General features: G+C 41.5%; 1 protein-coding gene and 1 pseudogene across 1 annotated transcript; one reads left to right on the forward strand and one right to left on the reverse strand.

Moving 5' to 3' along the window:
• The first annotated feature begins 360 nt into the window (after positions 1-360).
• Positions 361-14,216, forward strand: LOC138796513 (vomeronasal type-2 receptor 26-like). The gene is made up of 7 exons (XM_069976120.1): positions 361-488; positions 4,648-4,939; positions 8,083-8,973; positions 10,345-10,566; positions 12,264-12,269; positions 12,725-12,848; positions 13,327-14,216. The coding sequence occupies exons 1-7, from the start codon at positions 361-363 to the stop codon at positions 14,214-14,216; spliced, it is 2,553 nt and encodes an 850-aa protein (XP_069832221.1).
• A 6,018-nt stretch (positions 14,217-20,234) lies between these two features.
• On the reverse strand, positions 20,235-24,028 carry LOC138796514 (vomeronasal type-2 receptor 26-like; annotated as a pseudogene).
• Between the last annotated feature and the right edge of the window lie 2,269 nt (positions 24,029-26,297).

The following is a 26,297-nucleotide window of genomic DNA, read 5'->3' on the forward strand; positions in this document are numbered from 1 at the left end:
TATCATATTTTTTCATGAATTGGTTAAGAAGACTTTTTTATTAAGCTACAGTAGATAGAAATATTGTTGGGCGCATCTGGTGAGTTTAATATTACTCTACATTGTGAGTTAATTACAGATCCTCAGTAGCTCAAGTAGATATATAGAGCCTGAGATGCTGCATGTACCGGCACACAGGCAGAATGTCAGTGATGGGCTGCCGATGTTATGTCACTGAAATCTACACAGATTATAATGTACATTGATTCTAAGAGTCAAATTGTTAGAAAATCAAGTATGTCTCCAGTAGTTTCATCTGTGATTCTAATGTGTCTAACACTTTGGATGACTTTGGCTTCGTCACCTATGTGTTGGTTGAGAATGAAAAATGCAATAGAAGAATATGGATATTATAAAGGTGGAGACATAATAATTGGAGGAATTTTTACTGTGAATCTGAACATGGATGAGTTTCCTAATAAATATCAGAGGATAATGGTTTGCATGGGGTAGGTGAAAATTGATGCTACTTTTCACACTGTCACCTGGTTTCACAACATATTATTAAAGGGGTACTCTGGCCCTGCAGTATAATCTATGTACAGTCCGGGAGAGGGTTGAAATAGAAGCCAGCGGTGACTTACCTCCCTGGTTCCAGTGACGACTCCCATATCGCGCCGCTTCGTACCCCTGTCCCACGGCTGCTTCCTGGACTGAGCTGCGGCATGAGACGTGACGTCTCAAGGAAGCTCAGCCATTCAGCCTCCGAGGTGAGACTCCGGTACGACCGCTGCATGGCAGAGTAGCCTTGAGACGTCGCGTCTCAAGCTGCAGCTCTAACCAGGAAGCGGCCGTGGGACGGGGGTATGGGACTGCGCGATCCGGGAGCCGCCGCTGGAACCGGGGAGGTAAGTCACCGCCGGCTTCTATTTCAACCCCCTCCCTGGCCATACACAGATTATACTGCAGGGCCGTAGTACCCCTTTAACAAAAAAAAAGAAGAAGTCTGCAGTGTGTCCTCTCCCAGCTCTGAGTCACGTGATCAGTCGGACTGATTAGTCGGGCTCCATAGAGCTCCATTGTAAGTCTGACTGATCACGTGACTGAGAGCTGGGAGAGGACGTGCTGCAGCGCGTCTTCCCTCGGCTCTATCTCCCAATCGGTACAGATCTGAACACTCAGACCCGGACCGATCAAAACTTTTGACATGTCTCTGTGACATGTCAAAACTTTTATGAAGTGACAGTGATGCTTTAAAGGACATGCAACTGCCGGGGAAAGGAAAGATAAAAGAAACAACATGCTCTAACCTCCCCGGCACAATCGCAGGTGGCCGTATACCACTGCTCCGTACCACGGGTCCCCGGCTGCTTTGTGGTCTGAGTGGAGACCCGATATGTGTCAGCTTTATTCAGCCTGTCAGCAGCCAAGGCAGGACCCCGCTACAGCCACTGACATGTCACGTCCTGTGTCCCTACTCAGACTAAGAAGCAACCGGAGACCGAGGGAATGAAGCAGCGGTATGCGATCATACTGGAGGGAGGTGAGAGCATGTTATTTTTTGTATCCTCCCTCAAACTTGTGGAAAAAAAGAGATCTGCCCGGACTTCTCTTTTAACTTACTTTTTAGCCAGGGTAAAGTTTTCCTGGGTTGATAACACAGCCCAAAAACTCTACTAACATTAAGCCAGGGATGCAGGGGACTATTAGTGAAATGGAGAGAAGAGTGCAGCTGCACCTCTGGCTGATACTAAAGCCGCTAAGCTACTTTAAAAACAAACACCAGGAATTTGGTATACAATTTGATCAAACCAATACGCCCCGTGTACCACGTGCAGGTATCCTTGTTTACACGGGTCCCTACACTAACTCTGTACCGTGTCAGTAAGCGACCGCCTCCCCCGCAAAGCGTGCACATGCTGGGAAGTGAGGCCATGGAATGGCCCTGCAACTCCACTGTCACAGGACCAAACCCAAAATGCCCCACACACTTTTCTCTCCATTTCACACAGGGGACTATTAGTTTACTTTTTCCACTTACTAGGTTTCTGTTGCACTAGTAGCATAGGGCACCATAAAAACTACTGTATGACTGATGATGAGTATGTATCACCAGTTTAGTACACAGTCCTATTTAATCTTTGTAATGCAGATGTGCTGCAGCCAGTTTTAGTGCACTGCACCCCCAGAATGTCACACTGACGTTGACTAAATCCATATTACTTAAACCCTTCAGAACTGGGCTGATTTTCATCTATGTGTTAAAGTTTTTTTCTCTCTGTGCTTAACCCCTTAAAGACACAGGGGTATATTTATGCCCTGTGGCCGCCTCAGGGAGTTCAGAGGGGGGCCACGCGGAGACCCCCGCTATGAACCGCTGCGGTCCCGGGTGCCGCATGTAGCCCGGGACCGTGGCTATTAGCGGGCACGGTCCGATCACCATGCCCGCTATTAAAGTAATCAAAGTAATAAAGTAATCTCCCTGTCTGCTGCTGGCCGGGGTCTGCGCCATAATGGCGCTGATCCCAGCTCGGCACTCGGTTGCTTCCGGCTGCAGCAGCTGGAAGCAATCAAGTGCCTATCTCATCGCTCTATGCTGTATTACTATATACAGCATAGATCAATGAGATATTAGAGTGCATATACTAGAAGTCCCCTAGGGGGGCTTCTGGTATATGTGTAAAAGTAAAAAAAAAAAAAGTGTTAATATTAGTAAAAAAAAAAACCTCCCCTAATAAAAGTTTTAATCACCCCCCTTTTCCCATGTTATAAATAAAAATAAATAAATAAAAAAAACAAGTTTGGTATCGCTGCGTGCGTGATCGCCCGAACTATTAATTTATTACATTCCTGATCTGACAAGGTAAACGGCGTAAGTGCAAAAAAATACCCAAAGTGCAAATTTGCACATTTTTTGGTCGCATCAAATCCAGAAAAATTGTAATAAAAAGTGATCAAAAAGTCGCATATGCGCAATTAAGGTACCGATAGAAAGAACACATCAAGGCACAAAAAAATTACACCTCACACAGCCTCATAAACCAAAGGATAAAAGCGCTTTAAGCCTGGGAATGGAGCGATTTTAAGGAACATATATTCGTTAACAATGGTTTGAATTTTTTACAGGCCATCAGATAAAAGAAAAGTTATACATGTTACATATCATTTTAATCGTAACAACTTGAGGAATATATAAAACATGTCAGTTTTTCTATAGGACACACGGCGTAAAAACACAATCCCCCAAAGAAAAAGAATTGTGTTTTTTTTTTTCAATTTCACTGCGCATATAATTTTTTTCTGGTTTTGCAGCATATTTTATGCAAAAGTTCAGCCTGTCATTGCACAGAACAATTAGTGACACAAAAAATAAGAGCTCATGTGGGTCTGTAGGTGAAAAAATTAAAGTGCTATGGCCTTTTAAGCACAAGAAAAAACGAAAACGCAAAAACTAAAATTAGCCTGGTCCCGAAGGGGTTAAGAGTTTAAAAGGCCAAAGCCCTTGCATTTTTTCACCTACAGACCCGTGTGAACCCTTATTTTTTGCGACACAAATTGAACTTTCCAATGCCAGAATTTTTTTATATAAAGTATGCTGTGAAACCGGAAAAAAATATTTGTGCAGTGAAATTTAAAAAAAAAAAAAAAAAAAAGGAATTTGTTTTCATTTTGGGGAGTTTCGTGTTTTGGATTACAATGGTATGTAATTTATATAACTTTTATTTTACCTGACTGCTTTTGAAATATTTAAGCCTTGGGGGGGGGGGGGGGGAGACTGAATATGTTTAAAATTGCTCTATTCCCATTCTTGTAACCATTTTATCCTTTGGTCTATGGGTCTGTGTGAGATGTTATTTTTTGTGCCATGATCTGTTCTTTCTTTTGGTACCTTGCTTGCAACTACTGTATATGTAACTTTTTCATCATTTTTATTACTATTTTTCTGGATTTGATGTGACCAAAAAAACAGCAATTTTGCACTTTGGCAGGTTTTTGAGCTTACGCCGTCTACCGTGCGAGATCAGGAATGAGATAATTTAATAGTTTGGGCGATTACACACACGGCAATACCAAATATGTTTGTTTATTTATTTTTATTAATGAAATGAGAAAAGGGGGTGATTTAAACTTTTATAATGGGAGGGTTTTTTTTTATTAGTGAAAACTTATTTTTTATACTTTAACTTCTGTCCCCTTGGGGAACCTTTATTGTTACTGCATTGATCTATTATATAGATCAGTGTAGTATACATTATACAGCCCTAATCGATTGGATCAGTGCTGTACTCTGCTCTACCGCAGACCAGAACTACAGATTGTTGAGCCGGTATCAGAATCATTCTGACGCTAAGGCCTGGCCCGATAAGAGGAAGGGATGTCCTCTTCGCGATCACATTGTGGGTGGGAGATACCCCCACCAGACACCAGGAATAAGGGTACATAAGACATTTAAATGCAGCTGTCAGTTTTGCTGCAGAGGTCGCTAGCCACAGTGCCAGGCTACAGATAGCAGCCGGAATAGTTGCGGTTAAGAGTGGGGTTTGCCATGCAGCGCCTCACTGAACCACCCCACCCGCATCAGAAAGTACATTTAAGTTCTGATGCAGAAAGGGATTAACATACAACTGTAGTTTTATTGATGTGTAGACATGTTGTATTTATTTACAGGCCACTGTTATCCAATTACAAATACTTTTTGGATTTTAAATTTGCCATTGAAGAAGTTAATAGAAATCCAGACATTTTACCCAATGTGACTTTGGGCTATTACGTCTATGATTCTTGTGCCAATGCTAATAAAGCAGTAAAAAGCATGATACATATATTATCAGGCCCTGGAGCTACTGTGCCCAACTACTACTGCACCGGAGAAGATAACATTGCCGGATTTATTGGAGATCTTCTATCTGTAACCACTGTACCCATAGCACAACTGCTGAATGTGTACGGATATACACAGGTATGAATTAAGAACCCAACAAAAATATACATTTGAATAAGCAAATAAACATACTGTAGTTCAGTCTCATAAATTTAAGAGTCTATCCAGGTTAACCAAACCGAATGAAGTTTAGATGTAAAAAAAAAAAAAAAATCTTTAAAAAAACTTTCTATATTTCGAAAATGACAATAAAAATAAATACTTGGATTATTTATAGTCCCAAGCATTTAATACAAATCACTTAGAAATGTATCCGGAACCCCTTTTATATACTACTAAATATGTTATTCTGTTTGACAATTTTTCTTAAAGGGATTATCCAGGGTTAGAGAAAGCATAGCTACTCTCCTGCACAAACAGGGACACCCCTGTCCTCAAGTTGTGTGTGGTATTACACTTCAGCTCTATTCACTTCAATGGAACTGAGCTGCGAAACCATACACCCAAACTGAGGACAGGAGAGGTTTCTGGAACCAAGTAGCTGGGTTTTTCTTTTTTTTTTTCTAATACTGGGTAGCCCCTTTAAAGCAGATCATATTTACAATATTGATTGCTTAAATTGAATGTATCATTAGAAAGTAACCTATGGCTCAAAGTGTCACTGTCATCATAAAAAACTTTTGACATGTCATGGAGACATGTAAAAAGTTTTAATCAGTCCGGGTCTGGAAAACGAGCCAGGAGAAGACCGAGTGTGGTCCTCTCCAGGCTCTGTGTTACGGGATCAGTTAGGCTCATAATGTAAGTCTATGGACCCTGACTGATTATGCTGACATAGAGCAGGGACGCTCTGCTTGTTCTCCTGATCGGTCCGGATCTGAACACTCAGACGTTACTAATCAAAACTTTTGACCTGTCTCTATGACATTTCGAAAGTTTTCTATGATGACAATTTAAGTAAAGTTTTTATATTCTGTGCATTGCCATCTGATGACCACTGCTTCTAGCTTCCAACCCGCTCCATTTTTAAGCCTCTAGAGTTGGTTAGGTAGTCAATACCAGCCCAAGTGAGTTGCACAATTTGCATAATTCATTCCTGCGTTCTGTGCCCAAGCCATATATACAGATAGTGTGCAACGGAAAAAAATATTGGAACTCCTAGCAACATGCATCAATAGAGGCCGGTAGAGCCGAAAGCATTTGAATCTTTGTGGGACTGTGCTAATACAAAGGTTTAACCCTTAGAGGACCCGGCCAATTTAAATTTTTGCGTTTTTGTTTTTCCCTCCTTGTGCTTAAAAGGCCATAGCAGTTGCATTTTTCACCTAGAAAGCCACATGAGCCCTTAGTTTTTGCGCCACTAATTGTACTTTGCAATTACAGGCTGATTTTTTTCATAAAGTACACTGCGAAACCAGAAAAAAATTCAAAGTGTGGTGAAATTTTATTTGGTGTTTTTTCGTTTTTACGCTGTTCGCCCTGGGGTAAAACTGATTTGTTATGCATGTTCCTCAAGTCGTTACGATTAAAACGATATATGTATAACATGTATAACTTTTATTGTCCAATGTAAACGCACACACAAAACTCGGTTGCGATTTTTCCTTTATGAAAAGTTCAAATTCTTACATTTTGTAAACATATCACCACTTTGTGCAAAATGTCACAGTAAACGAGGAAGAAATAAAGTCCAAGGCTCAAATCGAGCTCTATCTGTCCATTCGGATCAAGTTCTTGATGGAACGTCCGCGTTCACATGCCGTGCGACGTTTCGAGAGGAATCTCTCTTTCTCAAGCATTATGCCCCGCTCTGAACGCAGCGAGGCGGCCCTGGACTAACGGGTACGTCCAGGGTCGCATAAGGGTTAAACACTTTAGGCTCTCCCGGCATCATATTGATTCTTGATGTCGGGAGTTCCAATAATCATTCTGCTGCATATTTTCCTAAATAAGAGGAAAAAGAGGAAGAGGAAAAAGACAGTAAGTCTTGAGTCCAGTATGCCTCCCTAATGGCTCCAGATTTTATTTGCTGTTAGCAATATTACTTTTTTTTAACAACTAATTCTACGTTTTTATGAGGATAAAACAAAATCAAGCCCTGCTGAATCCTAACCTCCTCCTCCTCCACAAAATACGCCTGATTTGTTTCTTTATTTATACTTTTTTTTAGATGTTTGATCAATTTATTTATATAATTTTCTTACTTTACTAATATCTGAACTTCAATAATTGCTAGTAAAATACTCCGCACATACGGAACTTTCAATAGTCTCTCTCTGATCATCTGATAGCTATGTACTATCGTACCTGTCATTATGCAGATCTTCCTAAAAGGCATGCAATTGATGCTTCCACCAGAAGATCAGGTTAAACATCTTGGTGAGTTCTGCGCATAAGTCCTATCCTGATTATATATCCAGCATGGCACCCCTTTTATTCCTTGTTTTCAGCAGGGCTCCCTATCTTTTTGCCTAGCAAGACTCTACATCTCATTCTTAGTTCCCACCATGGCTCCCGTTGTATTTCTTTTCCCTGGCATGGCTCCCATCTTGTTCCTTGACCCATCATGTCTCCTTTTCTTATTATTGCAATCCTAGTCCCCAGCATGTCTCTCTCTCATTCTTGTCTCACTCTCCCTCTCTTTATCCCCTGCCATTACCACCACCCCATTCTTAGGGTCCTATTACACAGGCCAATGACACCCCGATCAATAATTTAATGAGGGGCGATCTGATAGATCTGAACTCATTTACTGAGCCTATTACACGTCTCGAATATCATTTAGTAAGGGCTGCATGGACATCATTAGCGATGTCTGTGCAGCCCTTGCTCTAAACTGTTCACACATTACCTCTCCACGCTCCCTCTGCTCACTTACCAGCACCGCATGCTGCAGCTTCTCTGAGCTGACAGGCCACTCAGTCAATCATTGGTTGTGGTGGTCCCGGACAGTGATTGGCTGAGCGGCCTTTTATCTCTAAGAAGCTGCAACATTCAGACTGGGGGCATGAAGTGGCAATGCATGAAGTTTATTCAAATGTTTTCCGTGGGCCACGCTTCGCTATTACATTTAGTGATGTGCGCCTGACGCCTGATGATTTTAGGTAAGGGATGTTTTTGTTTTTGTTTTTGCAAAGAGTAGTTTCACTCTACTTCAGTTTTTTGTCTTTACTGATTTTTTTTTTCTGTAAATGGGCATAAATGTAATTTTTTTCTTCCAGATTAGCTATGGAGCTACAGATCCCCTTCTCAGTGATAGAACTATGTATCCCTATCTCTTCCGTACAGCACATAGTGACCATGTCTACTTTTCCGCTATTTTAAGACTACTGAAGCATTTTTCCTGGAGCTGGGTTGGAATTGTTACTAGTGACGATGACAGTGGAATGAAGGAAAGCCAAACTCTGACCTCATTTCTTTATAGCCATGACATCTGCGTCGAGTTTACCGTTAACATCTTGTCTTTTACAAGTATTAAATGTGTGGAAAATAACCAAAATCTAAAGTATAGAAATGAAATAAGCCAGAAGATTATCTCAAACTCATCCGCCAATATTATTCTGATATGTGGAACCGTTTCTTTCTATATGATTGACAGTTTACAGCTGTCCGATAATGTGCTGAAGACAAAGACTTTCATCCTTCCGCCTAACTGGTTCGCCAATAATGAAATCATGGAACAGTGTTTCCAGGCATTTAACTGTTGCCTGGGATTTCTACATAATATGGAGGCTCACATAGAACAGAACAGCAGTAAAGAACTAGTGAAGAACCCATATAAAACGGGTGATATGGAGCAATTTCTTAAGAAGGTCAATCCTTCCAAATATCCACATGACAAGATGCTTGAAGATATATGGATGACACGTTTTGGGTGTCTGTCAGCAAATAAATTCAAAAACAAGGTTTTTGAACTCTTATATAAAATAAAACTTCGTAAGTGTTCAGGAAACGAGGATATAACAGACATCCCACATGCTTTATTCACTATAGGGTCTCCGGTTGTATACAAAGCACTGCTGACCATGGCTTATGCATTGGATGCCATGCTTACGTATCAAGGAGCCATGTTTCATAGACATGACATGAAACCTCTTAAACACAGGCATAGGGTAAATTATAAACCACAGTAAAAATTAATATCATGATGACTATTTTATGAATATGCATAGCTTTACAATCAATCAATTCACAGTACATGTCAAAGGTAAAGTACAGAATGGTAGGGGGCAGCCCCTCTGCTGCCACCAGTGTTTGTGTTAGGAACTACAGGCCTGTCTAACAGATGTCAAAAAGTTTTATTAATTTGTAATTTATTTCTACTTCAAGGGGAAATCTAACCTGCTGATAGGTATGTCTGTTACCTTTCTTCTTAGCACTGCTTCAGTGCAGTTAGTCTTTTGCTCCACTGTCTGGTGAGACCGTTAGGAGCACTGGGGCACTGTTAGGAGCACAACCCGCCCTCATAGTGCCAACACACACCCGGTTTACCCTTTCTTATGATAATGAAGAAGCGGGCGGGTCAGATCGGCACTATGGGGGTGGTCAGTGCTCCTAATGGGTGCCCCAGTGCGGCTAATGGTCTCCCCAGACCATGAGGCAAATGACTAACTGCATGAGAATGGCGCAGAGGAGGAAGGTAAGAGACATACCTTCCCCCTCAGCATCTCCTGTGCAGAAGGGACATATTGGCAGGTAAGATTTGTCCAACCTGCTGATGGTTCCCCTTTAAAAATCTGCCAGTCTTCCAGTATTTATCATATGATGTATGCCCTGCAGGAAGTGGTGTATTCTTTCCAGTCTGACACAGTGCTCTTTGCTTCCACCTCTCTCCATGTCAGGAACTGTCCAGAGCAGTACTAAATCCCCATAGAAAATAACTATCACTGCTCATTGTGCTAGAGTCCCTTGTAATGATAGCATTCACCCCTCGCAGTGCAGAGGTTTTCGCACTCTGCTATAGCAATAAGCACCTTCCCTCCTGGGTTCTGTACATAGCAATATATAGGTAACAGGGCGATTGGGATTCTGATCTGTATAGCATTGTGCAGAAGCCTAGCAGTTCTCAGCAGGGCTTTACCAGCATTGGTGGAAACAGAGGAGCCTGTGTTGCCCCCTACTGCTGCCACTTAACAATAGGGGCTATGTAAAGAAAAAAAAAAAACATTTATTTGAATGAAGTTACTGACTGGCTGAGCGGCCAGTCCATCAGCCGGTTGTGACATGTGCAGCTCTGGAGATAATGGAGATCCCAGAGCCCGGCGGGGGTCCCGAGGCCAGTCCCGTCGCTCACCACAGGAATGGGGCACGGGGAGAAGTAAGTTCCTTTTGTCAAATTCCCCCCTGCCCGTCGGCTGCTAAATTTTAAAAATGGCAAAAATTTTCCTTTAAAAGCTCTCCTCTCAAACTGTCCCTCATTTTTAAAAATTAGATTTCAAAATATACAAGTGATTTTTTATTTTTTTATTTTTATTTTTTTAAAGCTAAACCAATACTTGCAATATATTAAGTATTATGATGGATCAACAAGGAGATTATACTACGACAAGAAAGGGGAATTGAATACGGTGTATATTATATACAACTGGTTAAGGATCAGCCACAGATACTCCATAACAAATTATGTCGGCTCTTACACACCGTGGGCATCGCCAGACCAGCAGCTCTCCATCAATGCATCTCTGGTAACCTGGAAGAATAAAATGGTGAGATATTATACATTTATAAATTGTTGAGGAGAATTGTTCATCCAATGTTTTAACCTCTTAGACTCGAAAATGTTTATTGTTGGTAACTTTAGAAAAGTCCGGCGATTGCAAAAATCCTGAAGCCTGCAGGGAGAGGGGGGAAATTGTTTGGCACTTACCTTCCTGTGTGCCCATGGTGAGTGTTGGGAGTGGCTACGGGATCTCCGGAGTGTCCACATCACGACCTGGATGATGGACTGGCTGCTCAGCCAGTCAATTATTGGGCGGGAAGCTGCTCCAGTCATTGATTGGCTGAGACGCCAGTTCAGCAGCCGGGGCGGGCATTTTCCCCGGGTCGTGAAGTCATCACAACCCAGGGGACTTCTGGTTGGGGTCCCATGGCCGCTCCCGCCACTCACCGTGGGCACAAGGAGAGGTTAGTGCCTACTTGCTTTTCATTTTCCCCCTCCTCCTGCTGACTGCAGGATTTTATCTATCGCCAAACTTCTCCTTTGTTTTCTGTCTGTCCTGGCAGGCACTCGATCTCCCCAATGAGACACAGAGATAAAATAATGCTAGCACTGACACTTAAAGTAACTATCATTCCCTGAAGACGTACCAAGCTAGTGGCCCTATTGGATAGACAACAATGAAAGCTTTCAGAACATACAATTTATGCATGTGTCTGTGTTTTTATTTTCATAAAAAAACGTATTTTTCATATAAATAGTGTCAAAGAGGAGGAGCCTAATGTTTCCCAGGCCCTAGCACTAGGGAGGAGGGGTAGCCTAATGTTCCCCAGGCCCTTTTATGTCAGTATATTCACACTGATAATGCAAGGAGCAAGCATGCAGCACACTAAGGTGTAGCAGTGCTAGGGCTCAAGGAATGATAGACCCCCCCTTGTTGGCACTATTTATAGCCCAAATAAAGGGTTTTGTTTTTTGTTTTTAAATGAAAATAAGAACAGACACAGGAAACAAATGCTTTCATGGATATCTTTCTAGCGGTGCCACCAACTTGGTAGGTGGCCAGGGGGTAGCAGATTTATTTTAACCCTTTAAGGAAGGAGCCAGTTTTCCTTTTTACGCTTTCGTATCCCATCCTTATAGTGTTTTTATTGTTTGGTCTATGGGGCTGTGTGAGATGTCTTTTTTTGCGCCATAATCTGTTCTTTCTTTCAGTACCTTGATTGCGTATATGCGACTTTTTGATCACTTTTTATTACATTTTTATTACAATTTTGCAGACAAGCTACATGGATTGCCGAGCCGGGATCAGCGTAATTCCAACGCTGAGCCCCAGCCGGCTCAGTCCAAGTGATCTCCCCTCCGCAATCGTATTGCGGGGGGGAGGTCCCCCACTAGACACCAGGGAAAGGGGGAACAGATACTATTCAAATGCAGCTGAGAGCATTTGAATAGTTAATCAGCTGGCCGCGGTGATCGGCCCATCGGCTAATACTCGCGGTCCCTGGAGAGAGCGCTTATGCCGGTAGCCCTCTTTGATCACCCTTAACGGCCACATGATGGGTATACCCATCATGCGTTGTTGAGGGGTTAACCCATTAATGAAACAGACAATTTTTGTGTTTGCGGAGTTAATATTTGGAAGGTAAAATTTTAAAAATATTTTTTCCTTTTTATGCCATTCCCCATGTGGTAAATTTCGAGTTCGATCGAACTTGCAAAGTCCTGAGGTTTGATCATCTCTAGTCAAGGGTCCTTAACTAGTTCTGAAATGCCATTTCCACTCCTTAGCATGACAAAATAACTTTGTCAAGGACCAATTGGGTACCAGAGGGGTTTTCCCTCTGTCTAACCTATATGCCACAATCACTATTGAACTTAGGCAAGGCAGTTCACAGGATACTTATACATGATGGTGTTTAAAGGAATTATGCTCTCCTGAAGGTAAAGTTGAAAAAAATTATCATTTCTATCATACGGTCATAAAACACTATGGGGAAGATTTATCAAAGGGTGTAAAATTTAGACTGGTGCAACCTGCCCACAGCAACCAATTACAGCTCCTCTTTCCTTTCACCAGAGCTGGAAGCTGAGCTGTGATTGATTGCTGTGGCCAGTTTGCACCAGTCTAAATTTTACACCCTTTGATAAATCTCCCCCTATATCTTAACAGAAATATTTTTTCAAAGCCGTATTATTTTTTCTAGATACCAAGATCTAAATGTTCAGAGAATTGTCCACCTGGAAGGAGAAAAATTAAAATAGAAGGGGCCCCAACATGTTGTTATGGCTGTGTAGTGTGCTCTGAAGGAGAAATATCCAACTTCACTGGTAAAAATAAAATATTTTGACAATTCATATACAAAAACAACAATTTCTGCATGTTAAATTATTTATGAAATAAAATGTTATAATAATTTAAACATCATGCATTTTAAAAGTAGATAGTACAAAAATAGATACTGTATAAGTGTTCATTTAATAGCCGCATATAGAAGGGGAGGAGACTATGCTTCTTATAGACTGGAGATGAGAGTGTCATCCTGCTCAGCCAATCAATGACTGACTGAGACGGGATAGTGCCACTGCCAGTGATTAATTGAGTAAGCCATCTCTCTTGGGACCAATCACTGGCTACGTCACTATTTTTTTTCAGCCAGTGATTAGCCGAGAGGGTTGAAGGTGGCTGAAGATATCGGTAACTCTTAGGAGGACATTGTGGGAGCATACCCCCTTTTTTATGTGCATTTTATTGTCATAAAACTGTGTGCAAATGAAATATAATACATTTGTTTCTGCACCTTTTCAGATAGTGATAACTGCATAAAATGTTTATCTACAGAATGGTCGAGCAATAAAAGAGATCAATGTCTTCCCAAACTTGAAGACTTCCTCTCCTTCTCTGATGGACGCTCCATAGCTTTTTCCTCCATTGCTATTCTGTTCTGGACAATATCTATACTGATATTAGGAATTTTTGTGTCACATAAAGATTCCCCCATTGTGAAGGCAAATAACAAGACCCTGAGTTTCATCCTCCTCATCTCGCTGTCATTCTGCTTCCTCTGTGTCTTCTTATTTATTGGCCGTCCTGTCGATAGAACCTGCAGATTACGACAAATAGTTTTTGGCATCATCTTCTCTATCTCGGTTTCTTCTGTTTTGGCCAAAACCATCATGGTCTATATGGCTTTTAGAATTTCCAGGCCTGGAAGTCGATGGAAAAAAGTGATTGGGGTCAAAGTGTCCAACTCTATAGTTGTGGTGGCCTCATCCATTGAGGTTATTATCAGCATTATTTGGCTGTACTTTTCTCCCCCATACCTGGAGCAGGACACTCATTCCTATCACAGGAAAGTCATCATTCAGTGCAATGAAGGGTCTCAAGTTGGTTTCTTTGCTGTTCTAGGTTACTTATTTGTCCTGGCAGCTGTTAGTTTTACTGTAGCTTATTTGGCTAGAACATTACCCGATCGTTTTAATGAAGCCAAGTACATCACATTCAGTATGCTGGTGTTCTGTAGTGTCTGGATTACTATGGTCCCTTCTTATCTGAGCACCAAAGGAAAAAACATGGTGGCTGTAGAAATTTTTTCCATATTGGCTTCTAGTGCTGGACTTTTAGCTTTAATTTTTTTCCCAAAGTGCTACATTATTTTCCTCAAGCCTGAAATGAATACAAAAAGCCGACTGCATTAAATATATAATTTTTTTTCCCTAAAATTTTCCAATAAAAATAAAATATAAATTAATAAACATATACTGTCCTTTTTCATGATAATATTTGTAAGCTCTATAGAAGACCAAATTTGGCAATTCTAACCTATGCTTCACAATTTTAATGTTGAACATGGTGTTTTAAAATCAGTAGGAACCACAAAGGCAAAAAAACACAAATGTAGCATAAAAAAATATTCCCCAGAGAGGGATTAAAAGCTTAGCAGCTATGAGTCTATGAGAGACCAAACTGGATGACCTTGGATGAATGGAAAGATGCAATGCCCAAAGTAGTAGCAGAGAGTACTAACTGGAGGAGCAAGTAACGAAAGATGTGAAAGAGTACCAAGAGAACTTGTACAATACTAACACAATTTTGGCAGGAAAAAAAAAAAAATCGAATCAAGGATTTAAAAATAATCAAAGGGTGAGAGACTTTTTTTTTTTTTTTTTTTTTTTTTTTTGGGGGGGGGGGGGGGGGGGTTCTCAGAGGTAGCTTTAAGTATTTAAGAGCCCCAGTTAGGATTGTAGACCATTTAAATGGGCAAGGTGGGATATAGTCACCAGTGGGTTCAGGGAGACCCATGCTGAGCATGGATCGCGGCAGTTAACCGTATAGGTGCTGCAATCATGCCGATCACAGCACCTATAATGTAGAATAGAGAGAGAATATTCCCTCTTTTCCCATCGGGGCTGTGCAGAAGCACTGTTGCGATGGTTGCAATGACACCAGGATTCTTCCCTGAAGCCTTCTGTGTCATAACTATGGTGGCTGATCAGGCTCAGCCCAAAGACCCAAGGCCCTTGATGTTTTGTTGCGGCGAACTTTGACAAATTGGCAACCGATAGATTGCAGAGCACAACGTCACCAAGAACAAGGAGAGATGACAGGATGTCTAGCAACAGTGGGAAAACACCATAGCCAATCAAGTGATGTCACAGGCTGTATACTGTATAAGCTGGTGGCCATTTTGGCAGTAGAAATTTTCAGCTTAGAAGCTTAAATGTGCAGAGTATTAGAATGTGCAGTACAACTGACTACTTTATAACAATAGACAGGAAGACTCTAATCTCCTCATTCAGCATATGATCAGCATAGAGCAAGGGACAGAATTGAACAGGCAGGGAGAGATAAGGATTCTGTGCAGCTGGACTGCAGCAAGTGACTACATTATACCAGCAGGCAGGTAGCTGATTCTCATTCCATTGTCTCATCGCCATTGCATCAGATCCAGCAGCAGCATGCAGCAAGGGACAGAGCTGAACAGGGTCCATTTACACAGAAAGATTGTCTGACAGATTATCTGCCAAAGATTTGAAGCCAAAGCCTCTGTGTAAATGGACCCTAAGTGACTAGATTCCGCAGCACCCAGCAAAGGACAGAACTGAACAGGCAGGGAGATAAGGATTCTATGCTCCTGGACTGCAGCAAGTGACTTCTTTATACCAGCAGGCAGGCAGCTGATTCTCATTTCAATGTCTCATCACCAGTTTATCAGATTGAGCAGCAACATGGAAAAGAATTGAAAGAGGTAATGCTGCGTTTACATGGAACGATTATCGTGCGAATTTGCACGATAACGGTCGAATTCAAGCGATAATCGTATGTGTAAACGCAGCGAACGATCAAACGACCAACAAGAAATCGTTCATTTTGATCTTTCAACATGTTCTCAAATCGCCGTTGATCGTTCACAAAAAATTTGCAGATCGTTCCTTGTAAACGGTCGTCGCAAAAGTCCAGCCGTACGCAGCCCGGCCACGCATTCTACAGCCCCTGCGCCTGCTCGATAGCCACCACCGCCGGCCATTCAACACCCCCGCCACCCCAATCGCCACCCCCGCCGCCCCAATCGCTGCCCCGATTGCCACCCCGCCGATCTTAGAACGATCGCAAAACAATATTTCCGAACGATATATCGTACCGTCTAAACGCTGATCGTTATGTAAAAAAAAACGTTACTCCGACATCGTTAATCGTACGATTGGGCGAATTATCGTTTCGTGTAAATGTAGCATAAGGAGAGGTAAGGAAGGATTCTGAGTAGTAAGTCTGCAGTTCTGCTCGATCGCTCTAGGTGACTACTTCATACCAGCAGGCAGTCAGCTTAGTCTCATCTCATTGTCTCATCCCAAGTGCAAGGGACAGAATTGAACTGGCAAGGAGATTGTGTAGTTTTCCACCACAGGTGGTTCCCTAAGCTTTATACCACCCAGGTAAAGTAACTGTGCAAAACTGCAGTAAAAGCCAGGTTTAGCTATGTTTATATGTGATGTTTAATATATATGATTGTCTATTGGAGCAGACACTCTGTACACCTCTTCTCTTTCTTACCTACTTCCTGTCACACTACCCAATATAAGGTGGGGATTTCTTGTTGGGGAGGAAGGGGGTGTCTTTTACAGTTAGTTTTTAGAGCAGTCAGAACCCTAGAGGTGGGGTAACCGGATAACAGGACCACCTTTGTCTTCTTTTACTGGATTTCTACAGGCAGGAGAGTCACTCCCTAGAGTATAAGCAGAGGGACTAATCCCCAGTAAGGGATAGAAGCAAAGAACTGAGGCACCTTACTGATGTAGTCGTACAGGAGATAGGTTACCACATTAGGGGGAGGTAGATGGAATTTCTCTATTACAGTATGGGGTATCAAACCTGTTGCTGCTACTTCTTTCTAGAATTTTTTTCTCCCAAACTTCAATGCCATTTCTTCTTTGTTGTTCATGGTGTCAAACCTAGTGATGCTACTTCCTGCTAACAAGGGCCATAAATTTCCACAATTCAATGTAATTTCTTCTTCACTGTATGGAGTGTCAAACATGTTGCTGCTACTTCCTAATAGAAAAGGGATTTTTCTCCAAACTTCAATGCCATTTTTTTCTTTACTGTACCTGTTCATGCTACTTCCTTCTAGAAAGGGTATCCACAATCCAATGACATTTTGTCTTCAATTTATGCAGTGTCAAATCTGTTTCTACTACTTCCTTTTCCCCATCAAAAGGATAGGGAGAATGTAAGAGATTGGTGTGTGTGTGTGTGTGTGTGTGTGTGGGGGGGGGGGGGGGGTACAGCAATAGGGATCACCGGGGGGCATGGTGGTCACATGTAAGTCATAAGTACTTTTTTTTATTGGAGAACCTGTCAAACCTGTTGCTGCTAATTCCTTCTAGTACAGGAACAAATTTAAAGTGACTCTGTACCCACAATATGTCCCCCCCAAACCAGTTGTACCTTCAGATAGCTGCTTTTAATCCAAGATCTGTCCAAGGGTCCGTTTGGCAGGTGATGCAGTTATTGTCCTAAACAAACTACTTTTAAACTGGCAGCCCTGTGTCAAATGGCCGTGGCTTACAGTATCTGTGCTCTAACTTTGCACCACCCCTCCATCCCTCCTCCCCACCCTCTTAATCATTAGGAGTGCCACTGGCACTATTTTTCCTATTCCTCTACAGTGAACACTACACAGGTGCCTTAACGATCCAACCCATGTGCCAAGCTCACATAGGTGAGGAATAGGAGAAAATCTGCCTGGAGAATTCCCAATGATGAGGAGGGTTGGGAGAAGGGACAGAGAGGGTGTGCAAACCTAACGCATACACAGCCGTTGGGCACAGGGCTGCAAGGTAAGAGTTGTTTTTTTTAGGACAATATCTGAATTACCTGCCGAACGGACCCCAGGACAGATCTTGGATTAAAAGCAGCTATCCAAAGGTAGAAATAGTTTGGGGGGGTGGGAGGGAGTTCAGATTGTCGGCACAGAGTCGCTTTGAAGACCTTAACGCCATTATGCCATTTATTCTTAACTGTGCGTAGTATGAAACTTGTTGCTGCTATTTAATACTATAAAGGGACCTAATATTAGCAATTCAATGTCATTTCTTCTTCACTGTAGGGGGATTGTAGACATCATGGAATGACATGGTTCTCATCTATGGTCATATCTCCGCTATGCATCCTAGCCTTACATATGGTTAATATCACTGATATAATATATGGGCATGGTCACACTAGGACCCGCTTGACTGGAATATGCTTTGCCTTAATAAATGGTATATAATACCAACTTACCATAGTGAGAAAAGATAAAAGGGTATATACAGACACTTCAAGTGTGAATAATGGACACACCAGGTCAAAGTGTGCACACCTGATCGGGTTGGGTACAAGCACAACACCGAAAAGCTTAAAGACCATATGGGAGCTGCTGCTGTCGGTCAGGATCCAATGCGAAAAATCTCCTCCGGTAGCGATATGAAAAATATGAGCAAAAAAGACTGCAAAGAGTGCTGTTCCACATAAAAAATAAATAAATAAAAAAGCACAATACAACAAATAAAAATATTTGTTTCGGAGTCGAATGTATCTGCCAGAAGAAGTCATTGTTCCAGAAATAAAACTTTTTATTTGTTGTATTGTGCTTTTTTAAAATAAATCAACAATGTTTTTATTTATTTATTTATTTTTATGTCAAGCAGCGCCTTTTTTACAGTCTTTTTTTTCCTCAGATTTTTTTCTCATCTTCACCTTACTATAGTGTGGATACTCCTAACATATTTACTGTACTTGCTATTATTAGTACGTAAAATACAAGGCTTTTCATATGGTATCATTTGACTATGCTTCTTTTCTCCATCTTTCTTGCATTATTTGGATATATGTAATCACCATTTTAGTTTTGGGCATCATCTTTGTACAGACATTTGTTATTTATGAATTACGTTAAGCATGGTTCCCTGATAAACCCATAGGGCATCTGAGGTGAGCTGAGGGGATCCTACTAAGAATAAACTGGAGTTACATTATACTTACCTTCTGTTTGTGCTTATTAATATTTGGTACTTTAATCTTTCTGTCCAACAGGGGACTTATTGGTATCAGTTGGACATAGATGTGAATAGCCCTGAGTGCACGAGGTGTTGGCACAGCACTTATATTATTTTCTTCATGGCTATTATGCCATTTCAATTTTTCTCAAAATAAAGATATGAGTTCCCTTAGCGTTATGCCCATAGACCCAAAACATACATCAAACATATTTGAGGTTTTGAAAAGCAAAGTAGTTTAGGAGGGTCTGAATGAGGTCAGATATTATTATTAGCTAAAACATATTTTTTTTTCTTGCTTCTGTAGTTGTATTGTGAGATAGTATACTTTTATTTGCTACGTTTGTATTCATTCATTTTTATTCACATTTCAATGTATTATTATTATTTTTTTATTATTTATTTATTTTGTGTTAATTGATTTTAAATATTTTTTATTGATTGCCAGCTGGGATTGTACCCGCCCCCTATGTTCACATGTAATTTCCTACAAACAGGGTCCATGATTTAGTTGAATATATGCACCTACCTGAAGAAGGAGTCGTTTCGGCCCTGAAATAAATCTTTTTATTTGTTGTATTGTGCTTTTTAAATAATTTTTTTTATGGATTCTTGGATTTAATTGGATTTAATGTTGTCTTTGATTGTAAGTATACCCATCCTTTCCCTCCATTAGTGAAAAGGAGGGACCGTCCTTGTGGTTGGGGCAAGCTGTTGTCAGCACTGGGTACTCCAAAAGGCAGGGGAGGAGGAGGCGTGATCAACTGGTTAGGGGGCATGAACTACCTACCTCCCCCCTTCATAAAGCCCATCCAATAATACCCCTACAATATATGTGTGTGGTTCACATATTTTTATCTATTCTATTAAATTGTAAGTTTTATTGTAAGTAAAACACAGGTTTATTTCAATTGGCTTTGGTAGACATTGATTTTTGTCTTTAGGCCATTGATCTTCTGGACACTTCTGGTCCCGCTAGCTGGAAAAAAGTTTCTAGTAACTAAACATGAACATGTGAACATGTACATCAATGCCATTTCTTCTTATGTTTTCAAAAGTTTGACTATCTCTGATCGTGAGCCATTATGAATTGCCCATAGAATAATTTATTTAATAATGTGTTTAAAATGTCCATACTATATTTTATATTGTATAACCTATTATTATTGGATGCCCATATTATCTGAGCAAACTGTTTTTAGAATTTAAATTTTGTCTCACCAGTACAATACAACATTTAGGGAAGAAAATGCAGCATAAAACACAGAATCCTGACAATATAACAATATAGTAACAATTTCTACCAGAACTGTATTCTTCCCAGTAACACTCATATAGGCCGGGATAAAAGCCACCCAGACACTGCACACAACCAGCATGCTGAATGTGATGTTTTTTGCTTCATTAAAACTATCTGGTAAATTTCTGGCCAAGAAAGCAACAATGAAACTAACAGCAGCGAGTAGTCCCATATAGCCCAGGAGTATGGATCAGGCCAGCATTGACCCTTCATTGCAGAGAAGAATAATTTTGTCTTGGTAGATGTGAGTATTGGCTTCTGGGAATGGAGGGAAAACAGATAACCAGACTGTACTGATTATCACTTGGAGAAGAGCAACAATAATAACTATACAGCTGGAAAGTTTTGCACTGATGAAGTTTCTCCAGGTACATCCGGGTTTTGTGGCTTTGAAGGCCATGTAGACTAGAATAACCTTGGCCAGAATACGAGAAAAACCAATGAGAAGATGATTCCAAATGAAGTCTGGCGAAGCATGCAGGTTACATGGAGAGGACGACCCATGAACAAGAAGACACAGAGGAAACTCAGCATAATAAAGGCTAATAGACAGAAGCTCAGAGTTTGGTTGTTGGCTTTGACAATTGGGGTGGCTCTGTGGAGAATAAAAATGCCCAAATGCGGCAATAATGAAGAAAAATATAGAAATGCTAGAGATGACAATGGTTATAAAATCACCTATGTAAGATAAAAACTCAACTGTCTTTAGTACACATTGATTGTTGTCATTAGGCCATTGATCTTCTGGACACTTCTGGCAGGTCCCTTCAGCTGGAAAACAGTTTGTAGTAACTAAACATGAACATGTAAGGTACACTACCGTTCAAAAGTTTGGGGTCACATTGAAATGTCCTTATTTTTTAAGGGAAAGCACTGTACTTTTCAATGAAGATAACTTTAAACTAGTCCTAACTTTAAACATAAGAAAAACAGATTGCTGAACTCAGGGAGAACAGCCAAACGACAACACTGCCGGCTGCTAGTAAAAGCGCTCAATGCAGTGAAGTCCTAGGTGCATTGCCCCCTGGGAAACATGAGTATGCAAAAGCGGAGTCCGTGGAGCCTCATTGGGGCAATGCCCAGGGGGCAATGCACCTAGGACTTCACTGCATTGAGCGCTTTCACTAGCAGCCGGCAGTGTTGTCATTTGGCTGTTCTCCCTGAGTTCAGCAATCTGTTTCTCTTATGGCTCTACTAGGCATTGCTCCCACCTAGCCAGAATCCTGCTCCACACTGATGAGGAGCAACACCCCGAAACAGCTGTATGTGGATGGTTACCTAGCCTTGGTTTATCCCTTGTCATTACACTGACTTATAGGGCCACTTAATATGGTGGTTTTGGTGGTTTCCTAACAGGAGCTGCCCCTTGGCTGGGTCCTTCCCGGAGGGATATCTGGCTAGTCCTGTGTTTTGAGACTCTTCAATGAGGCTCCACGGACTCCTCTTTTGCATAACTTTAAACATATACACTCTATATATTGCTTATGTGGTAAATGACTATTCTAGCTGCAAATGTCTGTTTTTTGGTGCAATATCTACACAGGTGTATAGAGGCCCATTTCCAGCAACTATCACTCCAGTGTTCTAATGGTACAATGTGTTTGCTCATTGGCTCAGAAGGCTAATTGATGATTAAACGCTCAAAATGGCCAGAAAAAGAGAACTTTCATCTGAAACTCGACAGTCTATTCTTGTTCTTAGAAATGAAGGCTATTCCATGCGAGCAATTGCTAAGAAATCGAAGATTTCCTACAACGGTGTGTACTACTCCCTTCAGAGGACAGCACAAACAGGCTCTAACCAGAGTAGAAAAAGAAGTGGGAGGCCGCGTTGCACAACTAAGCAAGAAGATAAGCACATTAGAGTCTCTAGTTTTAGAAACAGAAGCCTCACAACTGGCATTTTCATCAAATAGTACCCGCAAAACACCACTGCCAACATCTACAGTGAAGGGGATTTTGGGCTTCAGGGCAGAGTGGCAAAGAAAAAGCCATATCTGAGACTGGCCAATAAAAGAAAATGATTAAGATGGGCAAAAGAACACAGACATTGGACAGAGGAAGACTGGAAAAAAGTGTTGTAGACGGATGAATCCAAGTTTGAGGTGTTTGGATCACAAAGAAGAACGTTTGTGAGACGCAGAGCAAATGAAAAGATGCTGGAAGAAGAATGCCTGACGACATCTGTTAAGCATGGTGGAGGTAATGTGATGGTCTGGGGTTGCTTTGGTGCTGGTAAGGTGGGAGATTTGTACAGGGTAAAAGGGACTCTGAATAAGGAAGGCTATCACTCAATTTTGCAACGCCATGCCATACCCAGTGGACAGCGCTTGATTGGAGCCAATTTCATCCTACAACAGGACAATGACCCTAAACACACCTCCAAATTGTGCAAGAACTATTTACAGCAGAAGCAGGCAGCTGGTATTCTATCGCTAATGGAGTTGCCAGCGCAGTCACCAGATCTGAACCCCATTGAGCTGTTGTGGGAGCAGAATGACTGTATGGTACACCAGAATTGCCCATCCAACTAGGGATGGTCCGAACCTGCCGAGGTTCGGGTTCGTTTGAACCCTAACGCTCGGCATCAGATTCCCACTGTCTGCCCGCTCCGTGGTGCGGGTGGATACAGCGGGGGGACCGCCTGGAAAACTGGGATTCAGCCTATGGCTATGGCTGTATCCCAGTTTTCCAGGCGGTCCTCCCGCTGTATCCGCCCTTTCCATGGAGCAGGCAGACAGCGGGAATCATTACCGAGGGTTCGGGTTCGTACAAAACCGAACTCTGTTCGGACCATCCCTACATCCAACCAATCCAACTTGCGGGAGCTGCTTCTAGAAGCGTGGGGTGCAATTTCTCCAGCTTACCTCAACAGATTAATAGCTAGAATGCCAAAGGTGGGCAATGCTGGAATTGATGCAAAAGGTGGATTCTTTGACAAAAGCACAGTGTGATGTAAAAACAATGTTATTTTAAATACAAATCATTATTTTTAACCTTGTCAATGTCTTGACTCTATTTTCTATTCATTTCACAACGTATGGTGGTGAATAAGTGTGACTTTTCATGGAAAACACAAAATTGTTTGGGTGTCCCCAAATTTTTGAACGATAGTGTGTATGTATATATATATATATATATATATATATATATATATATATATATATATATATATCTTTTTTTTCTTTTTGTTATTATTATTTATTATTTGTAATTATTATTTTTTTTTCTGATATCACATAATTCTTATTAACCATGTGTGTCTCAAAGGATTTTATAAAAAGGTAAAAAGAAGAATAAGAAATTTGCATTATAGTTAACCTATGAGATCTTTATAGAACCCTATTGAGTTAAATTTAACTTAGCACCTCTGGCCTTTATTCACTTCCTGGTTCAACGTTGGAGGAATAAGGGGGAAGCAATGAATCAGCTCAGCATCACTATGTTTCCCACTGAGGTTACACATATTTCCAGGGACAATCCAAGCCCTGAAAATGTGTGCAATCTCAGTGGGAGACATAAAGGGAGTGAAAGTACACACCTGCTGCTCCCAAGGATTCCACAGCTCGGACACCGTTCTCAGAGAAGAGCGCAGTGGTTGGGAAGACAGGCAATATGTCTACAACTATACAGGGAGAGAAAGGGGACAAACTTCCCTGTTTTAAACAAGGCATCTGTCATGGATAGAAGACTCTGGGCCACATGTATCATCCGGCGAACGGATGATTTTCGGCGGAAAGTGCCGATTTACGTATTTTTTTATTCGCAAATGGCCGATTTGCGAATAAAATATTCGCAAATCGGCACTTTCCGCCGAGTACGCCAGGGGGGCGGAAAGGGGGCGTGTAGTGGGCGGAACGAAGGGGGCGGACTCAGAGTCCGCGCAATTTACCATGCGTTCCGCCCAAATGTACGCCGAAAACCTACTCCAGTCCTCAGCTGGCGTAGGTTTTCGGCGGTGCGCAGCGGCGCGCACGGGATTTATGTAGAGGCAGTCCGCCTCTACATAAATCTCTGTAGCGCCGGAGCTGTGGGGGCATTTATAAGTCCGGCGTAAAAAACGCCGGACTTAATAAATGCCCCCCTCTGAGTCTATTTCGCACATTTCCATTTTCTTATCTTTTTATTGGAAAAGACAGATGAGAATTGTCAAAAATGTTTTGTTCCTTCAAAAAATGGAATTGTAATGGATCCATTCTTTGTAATATGCTCATTGTCTTTAGCTGGTGCCAGAGCCCACTTGCAGGGGCACGGTGCAGCCATCACTGGATTTAAAGGGATACGTCCCTAATTAGTTTTGCATCTAATCACCTACCCTATAAAGCTGCACCTGCCCTATCACAGTTCCAGACGTGAGTTCTGCTGCCTGCTGACCTGTCTCCAGCTGCACCTTGCCCACCGCCGCTAGAAAGCCAAGCAAGAGGTAGTGACCTAGAGGTCATCTGCCGAAGCAATTCCATCCCTCCTTGCAGTGGGCACTTGTGAAGACCAGTGGCCCCTCTGACTCCGCTCAATGGTGCCCTTATGACAGGGCTAGCAAGGGTACAGCGGATCCACGACTCCAGTCAGGACACCTTTTCCCCCACTAACCTCAGATTATGTCCCCTTTTTCTCGTGTTCAGGTTTTTTTTTATTATTAAAAACACTTCCCTCTTAAACCTTATTTAGTCCTTTAACATATTTAAAGGTTTTGATCAAGTCCCCCCTTTCCCTTCTTTCTTCTAGACTACGAAGATTTAGATCCTCAAGTACTTCCTGATTGCTTTTATGCTTCGGACCAGCCATCATTCTTGTAGCCTGTCTACACCAGAGTTCCACAGTCTCACTGTTTGTGCATCACTACAAAGATCTCTGTACTGTCTATTCAGATATTTGTAGCCCTAAGCTTGATAACCTGTCCTGGTACTGTAACCCACCTATTCCTTTAATGACCTTTGTCCCCCTCCTCTGCACCCGCTCCTGTTTAGCTGTGTCCTTCTAAGATTCCAGTGCTGAATCTGTACACAATACTCCATGTGTGGTCTGACCAGTGGTTTATAAAGAGGCAAAACTATGTTCTTATCTTTAGAATTCATGCTTATTTGATGCATCCCATTATTTTATTAGCCTTGGCAGCTGCTGCCTTGCTCTGATCACTAAAGTTATGTTTACTGTCCACCAATACCCCCAGGTCCTTTTCAGAAGCAGTGTTACCCAGTGTTTTATTATTTAGCACAAAGCTGTACTTATAATTTCTATGGCCCAAATGTATAACCTTACATTTATCCACATTAAACTTCCTTCGCTATTTCTCCGCCCAAGCCTCCAGCTTCTCTAAATAGTCATGCTGTTTTTATTTTATTTTATTATTATTGTTTAGCGTATTAATAGATGCCCACATTTTCTGAGCAAACTGCTTTTAGAATATAAATCTAGTCTGACCAGTAAAATGTAACATTGAGGCTGGGTTCACCTACGTATATTTCTGTCAGTATTGTGGTCCTCATATTGCAACCAAAACCAGGAGTGGATTAAAAACACAGAAAGGATCTGTTCACACAATGTTGAAATTGAGTGGATGGACGCCATATAACAATAAATAATTGCCATTATTTCAATACAAAAGCCATTGTTTAAAATACCAGCAAATATTTGCCATTAAATGGCGGCCATCCACTCAATTTCAACATTGTGTGAACAGATCCTTTCTGTGTTTTTAATCCACTCCTGGTTTTGGTTGCAATACTGACAAATATACTGACTGAAATATACATATACTGACTGAAATATACGTAGTGTGAACGCAGCCATAGGGAAGTATATAGGATATGCACACACACACACACACACACACACACACACACACTGTATTTTGGTCAGTATTTCTGTCAGTGTTTTGGTTAGTATTTGTAGCCAAAATGACAGGGCAAAATTATTATGGAAAGATTTGCACAGTCTGTGTAT

Source organism: Dendropsophus ebraccatus, chromosome 7 (genome assembly GCF_027789765.1).
Source record: "Dendropsophus ebraccatus isolate aDenEbr1 chromosome 7, aDenEbr1.pat, whole genome shotgun sequence".
NCBI classification, from domain to species: Eukaryota; Metazoa; Chordata; class Amphibia; order Anura; family Hylidae; genus Dendropsophus; species Dendropsophus ebraccatus.

Bases quoted from the DNA above. Each gene is read 5' to 3' on its own strand.
- LOC138796513 (XM_069976120.1), top strand. From the start codon at position 361: ATGAAAAATGCAATAGAAGAATATGGATATTATAAAGGTGGAGACATA. The intron at 489-4,647 runs GTAGGTGAAAAT...ATTTATTTACAG, and splicing joins AGGATAATGGTTTGCATGGG to GCCACTGTTATCCAATTACA. The intron at 4,940-8,082 runs GTATGAATTAAG...TTTTTCTTCCAG, and splicing joins ATGTGTACGGATATACACAG to ATTAGCTATGGAGCTACAGA.